Raw genomic sequence first — 17,127 nt, forward strand, 5'->3', positions numbered from 1 at the left:
GCAATGTCTTCTGAGCCTTTCAAAAATTCCCCCTGAAGTGATGAACTTAAACTGGAAAAAAGCTGTTTTGACCTCTCAAATATCATGTCATTTGAACATGACTGCTTAATAGTATTGCTAAGTAACTTCTCCCTGTCTAATAGTCATGGTTGTTAAACACTGTTTAAGACTGGATTGTACACGTATGCCTTTTGAGGAAAACACAGCTGTGTAGGCCTTGTACACAGTGATCCTGTCTGAGTCTGTTTAACATGCAGGACATGAACACTAGCAAGTATAAGTGAAACCTAAAATTGGTTACTTGCTTAAAAGGGAGTCTAATTCCTTTTTTACTGCTGTGAGTTCAACAAACCATAACATGTTATTAAGGTTATTTTAAAAGAAAAAATAGTTATCACTTGACTGCTGATCCCTTCATTACCTTTCTGATTGTAAGGTTTACTTGTCTTGCTCATTTGTAAATAAAATAAATGTGCTGTTCATCTCAGTCTGAACGGGGACTGGAATATCTGAATGTCAAATACAGTACTGTGTAATATTTTTTGAAATGCATAGCTTTACTAAAAGTATCTGAAATGTTAACTTAAATTTGGTTTTTCTGTAAAATGTGAATTGTACCATGATCAAGCAACAGTGACTCTGTATATTGTACTGTATTCGCATTTTATAAGACTTACTTTAATGTTTATATCTTTGTTCACTGAAGAGTGGTTACTAACCTAAATAATTGTAAATAGGATGCAAAGAATTATATAAAGACAGCAAGCTGCATTTGATCTAAAATTTGGTATTTAACTGGGGCAAAAGTAGAGTTGGTGACTGCATGAGACCTGGCTTTTTGTGTACATTTGCCCTGACGTTAAGATCTAAGTTATGGAATAGCCTCTTCAGAGAAATTGGGGATACTGGGGAGTGTTTAAAGTCCACCAAAACAGAAATAAATACTTGCGGAACAATTTTTCCCCTCTAGAACTAAGCATGTTTGAAATGATTCAGTGAATTTAATGCCAAACTCTACTGATACTTGTCAGTTATCACTTCAAGTTTACTGTTCAAAAGTCTCTGCAGACTCGAACGTGTTAGAGATTTACAGTTAGAAGCTTGTCTGAAGGGTCATAACACTAAGTGTTACCTGTTTAGTTCTGGAGAAACTGGAGCCATTGGCAAGGAAGTTTCTGACCTAGAATGTCAAGTGCAGTGTTTTTTGAATGTAACCTACTTCTGATGAACCTCCCCTTTTTGAGGGGTATGTCTGCTGATCCTCCTGTTGCTTGGAGTCCCTTCTGAGATTGGTCTGAATAGTTAGTTAGCTCTTGAGTGACCCTGATGAGCAAGGAGGACTAATTGTTTCTCTTCAGCCTTCTAGTCAACAGAACTGCTGCAAAGAATTCTTGGCATGTCTTCCTGTCTTATTTTGTCTTCCATGTTGTGTAGGAAGTACAGGGGTGGTTTTTGTTTTGTTTGTTTGTTTTAACTTAGTTTGCTCCAACAACTCTCAAGAATATGGCTTTATCTCTTGTAGCTAAAGCATACTGCTTATGTAAAGGCCTCGTCCACTCATATGGTCCTTTTCTAAGCCAGGCATTATTTTTTCCTTCAGCTCAAGCTAACTGGGATGGATTTGAAAACCCAGGCAGTCTGACAACACCAATACTTGACTCAGATTACAGGAGCTGTGGCAACACTACTGTAGAGTGAGTGAAATGAGGACGGTGAAACCTAGCAGAAAAGGTAAAGCACGTTCCTCAGTGTGACCTGGGGTCTCACGCACGGCTTTCCTAGTACTCATGCCGTCCTCTCCCCCTTCCCGCTCTGTGCTCAAGTGCCATAATGGAAAAATGACTACTGGAAGATATAAACATCTCTCTCCTTCTCTCCCCCACTCCTTCTCTCAGAAAAGCCCTTTTGGTCTGTGTCCAAAGGGTCACTGCATAGCTACTTCCAGAAACAATGTATGGTACATAGTGAGGGTTCCAGGAACCCCTTGTGCTTTTGGGCTTATTACCCCAGCATCTCTTGCTGTCAACCAAAGAAAGTAAAGGAGGAATGTTAATCGCTTGATTCCTTTTATTTCCCCTTCAAACTATGGGTTCCCAGATTGCAAAGGGAGCAGCCCTCTTTATTTCTCTAACTCCCCCTAATGAAAGAAGTTGGGATATTTTTCCCCCTGGATCAAGGTAGACAGTAATCAACTTTGTCTAGAATCTCTAAAGGAATATTTTACCCTGGTTCAAATGATAACCTAGTATTGCAGCTTGAACAACTAATACTTCAGCCTGATTCAGTATATCTTCACACAGTGAAGCAGTGTGGTCATCCTGCAAAACCTTCCCTTTTGTCTCCTGATTTAATAGGATGTCATTCTTTAATGCACAAATCTTAAGCCCATTGTAAGAGCATGTACTCTGTTTGTAGAAACCTTCCATAGTTTTGTCCCTTCCTAATGCTTTTAAGTTGACTACAACCTTTTTTGTGGCAACTGCTACACTGAGAAGGGATTTATAGCTATTTGCTTGGAAAGCAGACGGGGGGGGGGGGGGGGGCTGTCCCTTTTTAAGATGGAGATGTTCTGAAATTTGCTTGGCAAAAGCAGTGACAGAACACTGAAGAATTCCAACCTCATCCAAAACCAAGACAGGAGGCCCTCAATGAACGAATGTTTCCTTGTATCAACAGGATCTGTAGGTTCATGCACATGCTGTGGGGTGGGGGGAATTAAACATGCCCCTTAGCAAACTCCTCCCCAGTATGTCCTGTAATGCCTGATGCAACTTATAGAAACCTTGTATGTGACCTTGCTAATTTTAGGAGATCTGGTAACAAAGTACTTTTTTTTTTTTTTTTTTTTCCTTCTAAACATCTGGTATGAATGATTTTAAAAATCAATTTTTACTCCCTCTTCCATTGTGAAATGAGAAATTACAAGTGTCAGTATTTTTGTGGTGACAAATTGTTCCCCTCCTAAACTCCCTTTCTTTCCCAGTGTTGTATATCTATCCCAAGCTCTTTAGCTCAGTGGCTTTCAACCTCATTGGGTTCAAGTCGCTTCTCAGAAAATTCCATTTCTTTAGCTTTTGCTCACTTTCTAACCACAAGAAACTAATAGAGCAGTTCTCTTGAAAACAACTCGGAGACCACAATAGGTCAAAGTTTTTTTGTTTTTTTTTGACACTGAATTTACTATTTGAATCTGAGTTTCACTTGTGAATAATGTGCATGTGTTCACACACCAAATGGTGCTAATAGTGAGTGGCACCCTTGAATCTCACGGCACCTGTGCTGCAGTAGCCTGGTTGAGATTGAGGTTCACTGCCTTAGCACTCAAGTTAGTTATGTGCGGGCCTACTCCCGATCCCATCCATGCCGCCATGTGCGGGCCGGGAGCGATCCGGGCCCTTTTTCGCTCCGCGCGGGCTGTGGCCAGCAGCCTGGGCACGCTGGATCGGAGAGAATGGGCGACACGCTAGAATTGGGCACGGATGCGTAATGGTTGATTCAAGATTGTTTACTTACACCAAAGATGGTCGCGGTGTAGGCTGGACAGTTTCCCAGGCACAGCTCCGATTTTAAATCCTCGTTTGAGGACTATGACAAGCTCGGGTCTCTCTCACGAAGTTTGCTAGGCTCCGTGGATCCTTTTGTGCGCAGGGAGAGGGATACGTCGAGGATTGCGAACGGCGATGGGGAGAGGCTCTTAGTAGTTGATTAGGCTACCAGTCGGTCCGAGATTTACGTAGAAGTCCACGAGGTAATCATGGACTCCTTGCCGGAATTCTCTCGGATTTCTCCTGGAATTCTCGGAATCGGGGTTCTCAAGATCCTCCTGAGATTCTCGGAGATCTCCAACTTGGGCGGAAACCACTCAAGCTTTTTATACGGCTAGCAAGCCAATCACTAGCCGCCACGTGTGAATAATTTCACGCAAGGCAATAATGGGGCTTGAATTAGAATACAAATGGCGGGAACTCTTTGCAAAGTGCATTTCTGTGCTGCAAAAAAGAAATGCACACTGCAAAGAAAGCTACGAATTGGCGGGAAAATAATTCAGTGGTGCCAAAGCGCGCCCACAAAAACAAAAATCACACCCTTGGGTTGTGACAAGTTATTGCAAAGTTACTAATTTTGTAAGGCTTTTTTTGCTCTTTTTTGGTCTCTCTTTTGGTTCCTTTTGGGGGGGGGAGGTTTAGCGTTTAGGTTTTAATAAATTTCAGTTGTTGTTGTTTTTTTTTTTTTCTCTGAGCATCCCTAATGAGTACTGCCATTAATAGAGGTGTGTGTGCCTGGAATTGTGTAGCTGACAATTCAGTGCCTATTGTGTTAAGACCTAGATTTTGTTTATGGTGAAGTTCTACCCTTGAAGAAATCCAAATACTGGGACTCCTTTTTGCTGGGAAATGATGCCCTCCTTTTGAAGGGTTTTGTTGGCAGGACAGGAGAAAGCTAATTGTATGATCTTTTAACACCCTCGAAGTTACATTGGTATACAAACTAACTTCCCCAAGCTATCAAACTACTGGTAGCCCTGGACATACTGAATGCAGCCTGGATGAGAGAAGGGTTTGATTCTCTAGGATCCCTGAAAGGGATCTCTCAATGAAGGTTGCCCAGAAGCTATAAGATTCTGCTTCCGAGATGAGGCTTATTTTCAAGAAGGGAAAGCAAAACCTTTTGGATATGAGCAGCTATTGTTGCTTCTGAAGCTTTAGCTTTGTATTTCAGATGGTGGTCCCCTCCCACTCCCTCCCCAACCCCAAAACAGCCGTTAGTCTAATGAACTAGACTACACAGGAAAGTAATGTGGTTTTGTTTTTATTGCAGCAGGCCAACCACAATCCCAGAATTGCCAGATGTCTAAAGTAACAGTGCAGTGACACTTAAACGGAAAGATTGTTTTTGCACCCTGAGAAACGCATTTGCTGCATTCTATAATGTTGTAACAGATCCCAAAAGAAATGGGTCGGCTTTTCTTAAATTATCTGCCAACAAACAAATCTGTAGTTTTGTTTTTCACAGAAGTCAACAAGCTTGCCTTAAGGAGGATGTCACTGATTTGCTTTAACTTCTATTGCACTGACTACAGTAAAACCAGATGATCAGTGAAGGTCCAATTTGGGTTAAGCTACAGTGACCTAAGACTGCCTGGTTTTGAAGTTTTTAGTCCTCTCTTTTGCCTTGTACTTCAAAAATGTGTATTAAATTTAACTCCTGATGGGTCAAGGTACAAAAATAGAAGCCTTGCTTTGGAGAAGCAATGAAGTATGACTAATCATGCAGGCCTCTTTAGTCACTTCTTTGGTTTTGCTTCTATGGTCTCTCTTCTGGTGTACAAAGATTAAGTCCATCATAAGACTAGATTAATTCCTCAACTGTCCTTACGAAGGACTTTAAAGGTTGTCTCTTGTAACTCCTGTATGGACCTCTATACTGTCTGCTGTTTTTAAGGCCAAGTAAAGCTCTATTCGCACCTACCTATGTCATATGGAATGTAACTTGTACAAATAATTCAGATGTGCACTTAAGAGAGAATGACAAGGAAGAAGTTTTATGTTGCTGCAGTTACCTTTTGTCATAAAGTCTTCCATGTCATTTTCATTTTTAAAAGTACCTCTTAACCTACCAGTTCCCAAGAAATGCAACTCTAGCTATAAAAAGAACAAATAAACCAAAAAAGCACCCAAATGATGGGCACAGCCAAGTGCGAGAAGTTTTTCAAACTAATTATAAAATATTGCAAAGCCATTCTATATTCTTAGCAATGCAGCATTATAAGGCTAATGTTTGCATTACCATAATGACTAGGAATCCTGGTCAGAGACCATGGCTCAACTGTGCTATGCATTTTATATACTAGAATGTGTATCTACCAAAAAGCTTACAATTCTTTTATGAAAAAAACATATTGAAAGGGGTGTGGGGGGGGGAGGATGAAGGACAATGTGTTAACATTATTAGGCATGTTAACTGGTAGTTCTTAAACATCAGAAGCTTAACTACTAATAAATAAAGGAGGAATTTAGACAAACTATGAGGCTGCTATAAAAAGAACAGTTGAGTCCTGGTCTCCCACTAGGACTCCTAGTCATTATGGTCTGCATTGCTAATGATGTTTGCATTGCTATAGAATGGCTTTGCTAAAGGAAGAGATTTGCAAATTGGTTTGAAAAAAAACTACTTGCACTCAATTGTGCCAATCACTTGTGGGTTTTTTTGTTCTTTTTATAGTTGCAATGAGGCAGCTGTTATAAGGGTTATCCTGCCAGAGTAGAAGATGCTTTAAAATAAATGTAAATGGGCAGATCAAAGATGATAGGTTACCCATTAATACTGAGAGGATGGATGGATTGGAGAAACAGTAAATGGCTTTTTAATTTTAAATTAAGACAAACAACTTGTTTGTGATGGAGGAAAAAGTAGATGGAAGGAGAAGCAAAAAGGTATATACGAGCAACATGTCTATAGGGTGGGTGGGTGGTGGTGGTGTTAAACAGGTATTTGGAAGAGGTGAATTTGGCATGATTTTAGAATATAGAAGCATACTTCTGTTTAGTTTGTTGTACCTCCAAGGCAAAACTAACAAATGAAAAGATCTGGTTCTAAATATTAAGTCTTAAAAAGATTCTGGATAAAATGTCTCAATTTTATCCCTTCAAACTTGCGTTTGTCTTAAATTTTACTTTCATTGATTTTTCTCATACTAGGAAAACTAATTTTTCCCTATCTTGTAGAATGCCTCCTTTTGAAAAACGAAGTAGGAAGCCGTTATGACCTAATCCTTCTAGTAGAAATGACTATCTTGGCTGCCTGATTTTGGTTTTTAATTTAAAACTACTTAAAGTTCTAGGTGCTCTGATGGAGAACTACAATTTTCCTTTATGCAAATTTTCTTGATTGGTATGTGGCTAAAATTATACTTTTCTGGAGCCAAATATGATTTGACCTTGTAATGCAAGGATGATCTTCAGCCATGGTATCACCTACTTGTATATATCTATATCTAAATACCAAGCAATGGTGCTATAATTGAAAGTTGATTTCTTTAAAGTGTCACTTCACATTCCATAGCTAGGCTTGGCAGATATGATTTTTATCAGTAAACATCAATTTCGACCGACCACCCCCCCCCACTTGCAGACTAGCCAAAAAATATTTCAGTCAAAAAGAGGGGAATATCAGAAGGGAGTTGCAAGCTAGAAAACGGTGGCGGGGTGAGGCAGCCTTTTTAAAGAAGAGAACAGAGGACAGCCTAATGATGCATTAAGTAATTGGGTATTTGTTCACAGGTATGGAAAGCAGGCTGGAAGGAGAAAATGGGCTACTTAAACCCCTGCCTGAAGCCCCAGGAGGGCAGCGGGGAGAGAATTTTTTTGTTAGGGGGGAGAGAAGAGTGGTGTTTTTTTTGGTTGGGGGGGGTTGAACCAGACTGGAAGTAGCAGTGGGGGCATTCTGGACATGAGTGGGACAATTCAGCTGCAGAGAAGCAGGGAGAAACTGTAAAAGGAGGCAAATCAGCCTACTGGTGAGGCACGATTCTCTCTTTGTCTCTCTCAGGATACAAGTTTTTTTAGTGTTTGTTTGGTTTTTTTGCTTGGCCGCCTTTTTGCCACGCCAGGGGCGGAAGATCTTTTTGTTGAGAATTTTTTTTAAATTGCTAAAATCAAAATAAATGCTGGAAAATTAATACTATCTGTCAATTACAAAAATAAATCTAATTCTGCCAAGCCTGTCCATAGTGCTTAACTTGCTTTGAAATGATTATACTCTTCAAACCTCAAATACTTACTCTCAACTCTTTAACACTTTTGTCTGGAAGAAACAAGTATTTCCCTTTGTTCCTTTTAAGTGGCAGTATGTGTTTACACATGCTATTAACATGCATCAATGAACTGGGTTGGAGCAGCCCCAGCTGACAGTGGACCCAGGGGGTCAACCTGCTAGCCTGGGGCTGGCTTGGGCATGAGGATGCTGCAGTGCAAAGGTAGCAAGTAGGCAGCCCCTGCACTGAAGTAGCCTCATCTCAGCCAGCTGTATCGGAAGTGCAGCACTGCAGAGTTAAAAACAAAACAAAATCGACTCCACAGCAGGATAGTATTTACAAGTACTACCCTGCTGCTGAGTTGTTTAGTTTCCTGTGGCCCAGTAGGGCTGCACATGTAGACACAAGATGTTTACTGTGGAGCTAATTAGTAGTCTACTCTGCAGTAAATGTCTCGTGTAGATGCCCCTAGTAAGAAGAAACCAAAAACTCAAATGCACTGAATTGTCTTCTGGGCACTATTCATCTAAAGGATTGCTTATAGAAGGAGAGGATTGTTTTAATTGTTGTTAAGTAATTCAGAGATCTTATGAAGACTGCTAAATTAGGCAACAAATTCACCCTCGTATTTCTTTCTCTAGTGAAACGTTGGTGGGTCAGTTTTTTTTTTTTCTGTTAACTTTTTTCATTTACCTTGTTTGTGTGGCCTTAATGCATATAATACAAAATTGAAGCACAGAGTATAAAATGGACCTTGGAAGCTCCATGTTCCTGACAAAGATTGACTTTATTTTGATAAATGCGGAGTATGGTATCAGTGCTAAGAATTTTTATTGGATCACAGTATCTGTCCTCAGCAACATCAAGCTCTGTTTCATCTCTTCTCATCTGAAGTGTGAAGTGCAAGGGCTAATCAAGTACCACATGAGAGAATGCCAAAGTCTGAGGTCAACAGGGAAGCACTGAAGAGAGAGTTACCAAGAACTCAATACTGAAGAGCAGCTAAGAAAAAGTCAAGTAAGCCTTGTATTTGGCTAACTCTACGTTGCAGAGCAGAAAGGAAGATGCAAAGGCCTAGATATCAAGATGCCCTTTACCTGGCTAATGAAAAGCAGAAGTCTAAATGCAGGAGGATTCTATTAAGCAGTCATGCTCAGGATATGAGGAGGTCTGTGGAAAGGTCAACATTTCAGCTCAGATTTGTTGAGGACCGTCTTTAGCTATGTTGCGGTATCTAACTTCTTGCAGACCATCCTTTTTCTCCAGGAAGTATCAGCCTAGACTATAGCAAAAAGAAACGCTCACTATTTTAAATATACGTTAAACTGTCAGGAGGTGGGTTGAATGTTTACAGGACCTTTTACATGGAAGATGGCTCAAAAGACGAGCTGGTCAAAGATCTAGAAATCAAAGCTCCAGCATAGCTGGAAAAAGTGTTTTTTCTCTTGATAGAAGATGGACTGGTCAGAAGGATGAAGGAAAATAAATTCCAGAATGGGTGGCAGAGCTTATTGTGATAATCACTTTATCAAGCAGATACGATATGCAAAAGATACCTAGAAGAAAGTGAAAAATACCTGAATGTTGAAATTTTAAATCTTAAAGGCAATACACAAAAACTTATGCAACTGCATCAACTACACTATCTTGCTGATCACCTGTCAAAGTAAAGTCCACCTTGGTCTTCATCAATAAAAAGGTGTTATTTGAATCTAAAAATGAACAAAAACCTGTCAGAGGAGCAGGCCAGTTGCTAAAAAGATATAGTAATGGCTTGGAAAAACCTGTATTTAGAGGCTGGTCAGATGAGTATAAACTTACAGAAAAGCCCATGGTTCCACACAATACATTTAACTAGTTTTGAGGTTGAAAAATGTGGGCTGTTCTGAGGTGGTCAAAAAGCTGCTAGCTCTGCTGAAAACCATTTTACAAAGAGATGGCATTGGCAGTCCTGGTCAATTGTGAACTAAGCAACTAGGTTGCAATAACGACTGATAGGAGATGGGACAACCAGTTATCTTCCACCTGCCTAATTTTCCTTGAAAATTGAATTGTAATTAGCCTAAGATCTTTGGGGTAGACAAGCATTACAATCTGTAGCAAGGAGATGAACAGTCTGTAATTTTACCAATGACCTCTCTGAACATAGAGACAGGTCAGTTCTCCTCCATAGGACCAAACAGCAATTTATTTTGATAAGCAGCCCATGGCCTTCTGTAGGGGGGGGAACATTTTCAAGTGTCACAATGTGGGGAATATAGGCATCTGTCTAGTTGAGAATCTAGTTGCAGTTTCTCAGATGTTGAAGAGGACGCATCTGCTACAACCCAAAAACAATACAGATGTGAATCTTCCTTGACAATCTACTACAGAGAGCAGGGATTAAAACTCATCTAAGTGGGAGATGTTCACCTTCAAAAGTCCAATGCGCAAAGACTGCTGACTTTCTTTTATAAATGAAATATTTGAAAATTTTTTGTGGCCAGTTGACAAAACTGTCATTACAATGATGGGGAGAGTGGGGGGGAGCATGGAAAAATATTGTTGATCTGGCAATGAGAGAGAAGCTCTGGCTGCCTGAATATGAAATGTAGCAGACAAAGGATGCCTGGTAATACCTGATTTTAAGAATGGCAGACCATGCAGGAATACATTCATAGTCAGGAATATGGTTAGATAAAACAATGGTGCAGCAGATCTCAAGCTGCTTTAGGCTGAAATGCAAAACATCACAATGGACAGTTTAAGGGGCAGTTATCCACTGTACACTATGGTAATTAGACTGAGATGGGAAGAAAAGATTTTGCTGTATAATTATAAATTTTGCTTTTGTACCATAGCAACTTATTTTCTCTCTTCCCAGTAAGCTGGGTGGTATCTTTATGTGGATCTGCTATTACAGTGCTGTCTCTTGAACTCGACTCCCTTTCAGTTATGACAAAGTTGTTCTGCAGCCACTGGGATAAATAAGTAAGTGGTAGTCCCAGATGAGGAAACATTTACATACCCAAGAGAAGATTAATTATTTACTGCTGGACAGAGGGTGATTTATCTTGCAAGCATCACAACCCAGTGTCTTAAATTAACCTGAGGACCCCCTCCTCATTCCTGAGATGTGGCTCCAATACAGAAAAACCTGATCACCAGCTTCTGCCTATTTCAGGGTCATTTTGAGTATAAGGATGGCATTGTGCCTGCCTTTTTTTTATAGAGAAAAACTTCCAGCCTGCTCTGGACCTCTCCAAAGAAGCCTACTGAACTTCGGGCAGGTCTCTCTCAACATCAAGACTAAAGTGTTCTACCAGCCTGCTCTGGGCCATGACTGTCCTTTCCCAAATTACCTTTTGAGGGGATAGACCCTGGAAGTAGCTGAGCAATTTCCCTAATTTGATAGCTACCTATAAGTGAACTTGGAGGAGATCCAGCATAGGATTGGGTGTGCAAGTGCCTCCTCTGAGAATTTCTTTGGCACATCTTTATTCATTGCGATCTCCAGAAAGACTCACAGATCCAGGTTTATAATGCAGTAGCCATCTCTACTTCTTTACAGATGTGAAATGTGGGTGACCTGCCATCACCTCAGGAGCCAGGAAAGGAATTGCCAGCATTGCCTCTGTAAAATCCTCCTTTTCAAATAAGATTGCCACAGGCATGTCAGCATCTTTGAAGCCAGTGTTACCAATGTGAAGTTATTAATCCTCAGTTACCAACATTGCTGGACTGGACATTGTGTGTTGATGCCTGACCTAACTCCCAAAACAAGCATTTTATATGCAGCTTAGTAATGGCCTGAGATCTTGAAGTGCCCAGAAGAAATGCTACAAGAATGCTTTGAAGCATACATCAAGAACATTGATTGTGAAATCAAGAATTGGGGAGGAGCTGTTTGGAGGTAGTGTCTCAGCCTTGAAACAGAGACGGGTGGAGGAAGGAAAAAGGAATCCTGACCTGCAGCCTACTCTTCCTTGTAGAAAGACTTGCAACTTCTGTGGATAGATCTGTGGCTCAAGGATTGGACTCTGAATCACCTCAAGACCGATCAGTGAGCTGTAGTAGACATCCTCAAACCAAGGGATTGCTGCCACCAGTGAGTCCAAGGATGATACAATCCAACCAGTCCTGAAGTAGGCATGAGTCAGAGGAACTGCTGAAAGGGTCCATAGTTTCCTCCCACAAAGGTTACCAAACTGGGGGCTCAGCATCTGAAAGTAAGGCTCCCCTTCCTCTCTGGATCAAGGTATTCTCATGGCACTTAGAAGAGTCTGTGTTAAAAGACTAAGTCCCAATAAAGGCAAGAGTATGCATTCATGCCACAAGATGGTAGCTGTTGATGATGAGCAAGCAATGTAAAGAGCTCTTTGGTTTTCCTCTCCCTGTTCCTGAAAGAGGAGATGGCTGGAACTTTGTCCCTACAGAAGTTCCCAGTGTGTTTTGAATCTGGCTCATCCATATCCATACCCATGTGTTGGCAAAAAAAGTCTGCTGGACTGTAGAATACAATGTTAGTTGCTTGTAGGGACCAAAATTGCTATACAGGAATATGGCTGGGTACACATTCATTTCTTGGGAGTAGAAAATTGGACCAAGAGCTGGAGCATACATGTTCCAGTCCCTGGGTAGAGAGCTACATAGGCAATTTGTCCAGCCAGGGAGCGCTAGAGGGCTTCTGCCTGGGTCACCCCCACCTTTAAGGGAGCCCATTATTTGAAAGCTTGTTCTGTCCCCTGCTTCGGAAAGAGACCAGGCTGGCAATAAGCAGCCCTCCTGCTTTTTAAATTGCCTTGTGTGCAGTCCAGATGGGCTGCACATTGGGTAATTCCCAAGCTGGAGGTATGGGGAAGTGTGGTTGAGGATACCCAACCCACCCGGGGGTCCTGGCTCCCTGACTTCTAAAGTTTCCCCAAGCCTGATCTCTGGGAAGCTCCTGCATCTCCAGAGCTGTCTGAGCCTGGGCAACTTTGCAGCAGTGGCATAGCTGTCTCGCATGCCTCTGTGGAACTGGAGGCCTCGCTAGGTCGGGGATCTTCTCCCTCAGTGCGAATTCTTCTGTGGTAGGAACCATCCCAAGGCCCCGAGAGAACTGTCTTGCTAATTAGCGGATTGGTAGGAGAGGGAGCAGGCCTACTCCCCCCAGGCATCTGACAGCTGTCAGGGAGCCAGTGCTCTCCCTCCTTCCCTCTTGGATGAAGGTAAGGAGAACAGTGGACTGAGAGAGAGTATGGCTGTCTCCCCCAAGAGGAGACGTACAGGTATTCAAGTTGGATCAGGGAGGAGGAAAATCTTCCTTGGAAGTCACCAATCTAGACAGAAGATTCAGTTCTCCTTTGGAAGAAAGCTATTGAGCATCTGTACATCTCTATTCTGGGAGAGAAGCCTTTCTCCCAGCACAAACAATGTCTATGTATGACCTATGAAGAAAACTGGTAACTTCAAAAAAATCAGTCACTGTAGCTAGTTTCAGAAGGGAATACCTGAAAAGAAGACTCGGATAACTTTTTATACAAACATCAGCCTTTTAACTGCTAGCAAATCGGCCAAAAAAACCCCCACCCCATAAAACTATCTAGTAAAGAAAACCCTGGATGAAAAGCCACTTCTTCCTACCAAATAACTTCTATGTTGCTTAAAATGAGCTGGGTTTTGGTGTACTTAAAATACATAGCGTGACTTGTGATGTCCAGTATCCTAGCTCTGACTACAAGGAAACAGTAAAGTGTAGTCAATATCCTGCATAATTAGCAATCATTGGACTTCACAAATAATAAACCATTCATGGAATGCTGAATTGAATAGGTGAGACTACAGCAGGGTCTGTAGCAATCCACTGACTATGAATGTATTCAAGAAGGGACCATCCTTTAATGGGAGGAAGAGGATACAAGCTTGCAAGGAAAGCTAGAAAAGTCTCTTGGGCAAAGAAAAAAAAAATCCTCAAAATATCAAAAAACAGAGTGGAATTCTTTTACTTTATATGCCTAAAAGATTAGTTTTGTTTTGGGTTTTTTTTTTTTTTAGCTGCATGTACAGAATTTTAGACACATGCATAGGTTATGATTTTATAACCCCTGCAGTGCACATAGATAAGTATGTTCATGTAGACTTTGTATGCATACTTGTACCTCTTTGCTCAATGTCTAATTTTGTATTTGATAGTTTTAAAAAGCATTTTGTTGAAATAGGTTTCATCTAACATCAGGTCACAGTGGAAGGCCAATTTACGGTTACCCAAATTGTGCTTCTTTGCAGAATCTTAGCACTCCTAGTATTGGGGAATTTCTTTTGATCTTATTTGGTAAGTTGATCAGTGGGCCAGATAAGAAGATTTTAGGTTATCTGGCCTTGCAGATTTTTAAAAAGGTTTACTGCTAATAACTTTAACATCCTCTGTGGTGAAGGGCCCTACAGAAATACTGTCGCTAGATATAATATTAGAAATGGTAATTACAGCAGTACAGAGAAGCTGTGATAAATGGCCCATCCACAAGGCCATCCCTGTGCGGTGTGAATCGGGGGGACTGCTCCAGGTGCCCTGTGCTTTGGGGGGGCCCCGTGCACAGTGCCGTACAGGCCCTGCCGCAGCTGGCTTGTGCAGGCTGTCGCCACCACCTGGCCCTGCACAGGCTGATATGCCCTAGGCCGTACAAACCCCTAGGGATAGTTCTGCCCATCCCAGAGCTTTATATTGATGTACCCAGACTATCTTTATCAGACTATCTTTAGTACTAAAGATACTGTACCCAGACTATATTGCAATGTGCAATATAGACCAACAAGCACAATCATCCTGCTTCTGGGATGCAGAAAAGAAACATTCTTTGGAGACTCTTTTTTCCTTGTCTATAGAACTAACAATTTGCAATCTATCTAAAATTGGAACTATACTATTGCTAGAATATTTTTTTTTTCTCTTACTTACTGGCCTTAGCTCAACAGTCATAGCTTTTTCCCGGAGCTTTTTAGTTCCATTTCCCATCTTACCCTTTTTTTTTTTTTTCTTTTCTTGTATCACGTGTTATTTATGGTCTTCCTTTCTTGTTTTTTACATCTAATTGCTGACTTGGTTATCACTGAACCAGCCTGGTAGATAAAAGTTTATGGTTGTCCTTTTTTCTCACTTGTGGAATTTTGGCTCTTCCTCCAGCCTATAGTGACTGGGTTCAATAAATTCAGGCATACATGAATGAAAAGAACGAACCAAAAATTGTGGAGCATGCTACCTCTGCAGATCCTTTGTTTATAACTAGCTAGCTTAACTGAGGGACTATCTCCCAATATCTATAACTTTCTAAGTAAGGAAGTGTCTCTAAATATAGGTTTTATCCCTACAAATTCCCTTTTAACAGTAACTAAAGAATCAATTAACACGCAGCAATTGACACCCACGTACAGAGAACAGGTTACTAGCACTTCACCCTGAAGTGAGTCTTTACTATTCACTTCCCTATGTTCCCTTTTCTGTGGCTCTCCTAGCAGGTATCTGAGTCTTTTCAGGAGGCTTCACTTTCTTAAACTGATGAAGTGCAAGAACCACTCCCTAACTTAGTTTTAGTGGGATGTTTTCCCCCCCAGTCCTTGCATTTGCATATATTTGCATTTGTGTCCATAGGTACATTTCTTCCCGTAAGAACTTGTGTGCTGGAACAAATGGTTTCTTCTTTAAAAATAGGTTGTGCACAGTTGGGCCGTCATGGCCAAGAGGATCATCATGAAGCACAAATGTTGTTTTGTACTTCAAGCACACACTTAAGATTCAGTTTCTCACAAGCTGCCAGACTCAATTTGGTGTCATCTCCCCAGGTACCACAATGAATAGAAGTTTTTGTACTCTCCATTATATAATACTAGTGGAAAGGATGTGCATTATGTTAGTTTGTGAATAGCCAGGTATTTTGATGTTTGTTTAGACTCACTTTTGGTCTCCATTTTAATTTTCTATATTCATATTCTGGTAAAATTAACCAGATCTCCTGTGTCCAGTTCAAAAATCTAATTCCTCTCCTTGAGTTGTCTTGATTCTACCATAGCTATATAAAATGCTTCTAGTATCCTCTCAACTAGCATGTACCTGAGGGTGTTGTGTTTGGATCTGCAGCACCTGGCAAAATGGTTCCTCTTAGTACAATTAAAACGGAGCTTTCCAAATGCAGCATGTTTGGGGCCATATTATTGTCCACACTTGGTACATCTGCTTGTTTTATTCACTTTCCTTTAGCATTCTTCTTGCCAATAGAAAACTTGACCCTGTGAGGTGGCTTCTTCTGGTCATGTTCTTTCATGACAACTGTATTCAGTCTGGGGTTTCACAGTGTCTGCTTCCCTGTACTTTTGCATAGTTTTTCCTAGGGAAAAATCTGAACACAATACTGTCTTGAAATGCAGGGTTAACAATGCCACAAAATTCTAGTTGGAGATTGTCAGGTTTCCAAAGGCACAATTCTTTTGTTTTGGTAACATACTGATCTATGCTTTGTTCTGCAGTTTGCACTTTAAATCTGGGTCTTTCAAGGGTTCCTCTTTGGTATGCAGTACTCCTCAAATTTGGACAGTATTTTATTTAAGTTCATACTTCAACCGCTTTGAGCAGTAAGTGTTATAAACAGCTAGGGCTCCCTCTCTCCCCTCTCTCTTCTCCTGCTCCCCTCCGTCCCCCAAATATGCTAGACGATTGAAGGACTTGCTGTTTTTCTTATACCCCTATGGCTACTAGGTGCATTGTACAGTCAGTAGTTAACCACCAGTCTATTCTGCCTTTTTCTTGTTTAAGGGACCATAGGGATCTTGGAAAAAGATCAGCTGGGCTTTTCAAGGTTAAGTGCTCTCAAGTCTTCCACAATACCTTTATTCCCCTGATGAAATACACAGAGCAACCAGTGATGTCAAGTGACTTGTTTTTACAGCTGTAAGGAAACAGTAAGTTGTCCTATTGTTCTTGTTCTTTGAATTCTCTCCATTCTTAATGCTGGGTTACTAGCATTTGTTTTCCACCTTAGGATGAATAATCTCTTCTCTTGATATCTTGTTTCATGCCACAAGATGCATTTCGTACAACTTCCTGTTCTGTTACTTGGTAATTCTCTTCCCCTATTGGTCGCTAATTCATCAGTTTCTCTTTTAAGTTCCAGTATTGCTTTTCCTTCCCTTCCAACCATTTGTGGTAATGATTTCTGATTTGTCCAAGAAATCTACCCCTCAAATGCTGTACAATCTGTACTTCCAGATTTGCCTGTTCCAGTATGTCTGCCAGCTTCTACTGCACATCAAATCTTTCTCTTTCATGAGAAAATATGCCGCATCTGAGGCAGGCTACAACAGCTGTTTCCTCTTTCATATCTCGTATGTTCTGTAGAACCATACCTAAGCTCAAGAAAATAGCA

General features: G+C 40.9%; 2 protein-coding genes across 4 annotated transcripts in view; both read left to right on the forward strand.

Annotated features, from left to right (window-relative positions):
- Positions 1-1,676: 1,676 nt before the first annotated feature.
- POC1B (POC1 centriolar protein B) overlaps positions 1,677-17,127 on the forward strand; it is a 145,537-nt gene continuing 130,086 nt past the window's right edge. Inside the window, exon 1 of one of the 3 annotated variants that reach the window (XM_025192052.1) lies at positions 1,677-1,731. In XM_025192052.1, the coding sequence (XP_025047837.1) occupies positions 1,704-1,731 (28 nt within the window). In that variant the 5' untranslated portion in view covers positions 1,677-1,703. The remainder of the gene's footprint in view (positions 1,732-17,127) is intronic. The other 2 variants (XM_025192053.1, XM_006035877.3) reach the window with 2 other exon arrangements.
- LOC102373435 (polypeptide N-acetylgalactosaminyltransferase 4) overlaps positions 8,501-17,127 on the forward strand; it is a 51,177-nt gene continuing 42,550 nt past the window's right edge. The window contains exon 1 of the mRNA XM_014525803.2: positions 8,501-8,670. Within this exon, the coding sequence (XP_014381289.1) occupies positions 8,501-8,670 (170 nt within the window). The remainder of the gene's footprint in view (positions 8,671-17,127) is intronic.

This window comes from Alligator sinensis, unplaced genomic scaffold (assembly GCF_000455745.1).
Source record: "Alligator sinensis unplaced genomic scaffold, ASM45574v1 scaffold245_1, whole genome shotgun sequence".
Classification (NCBI taxonomy): Eukaryota; Metazoa; Chordata; order Crocodylia; family Alligatoridae; genus Alligator; species Alligator sinensis.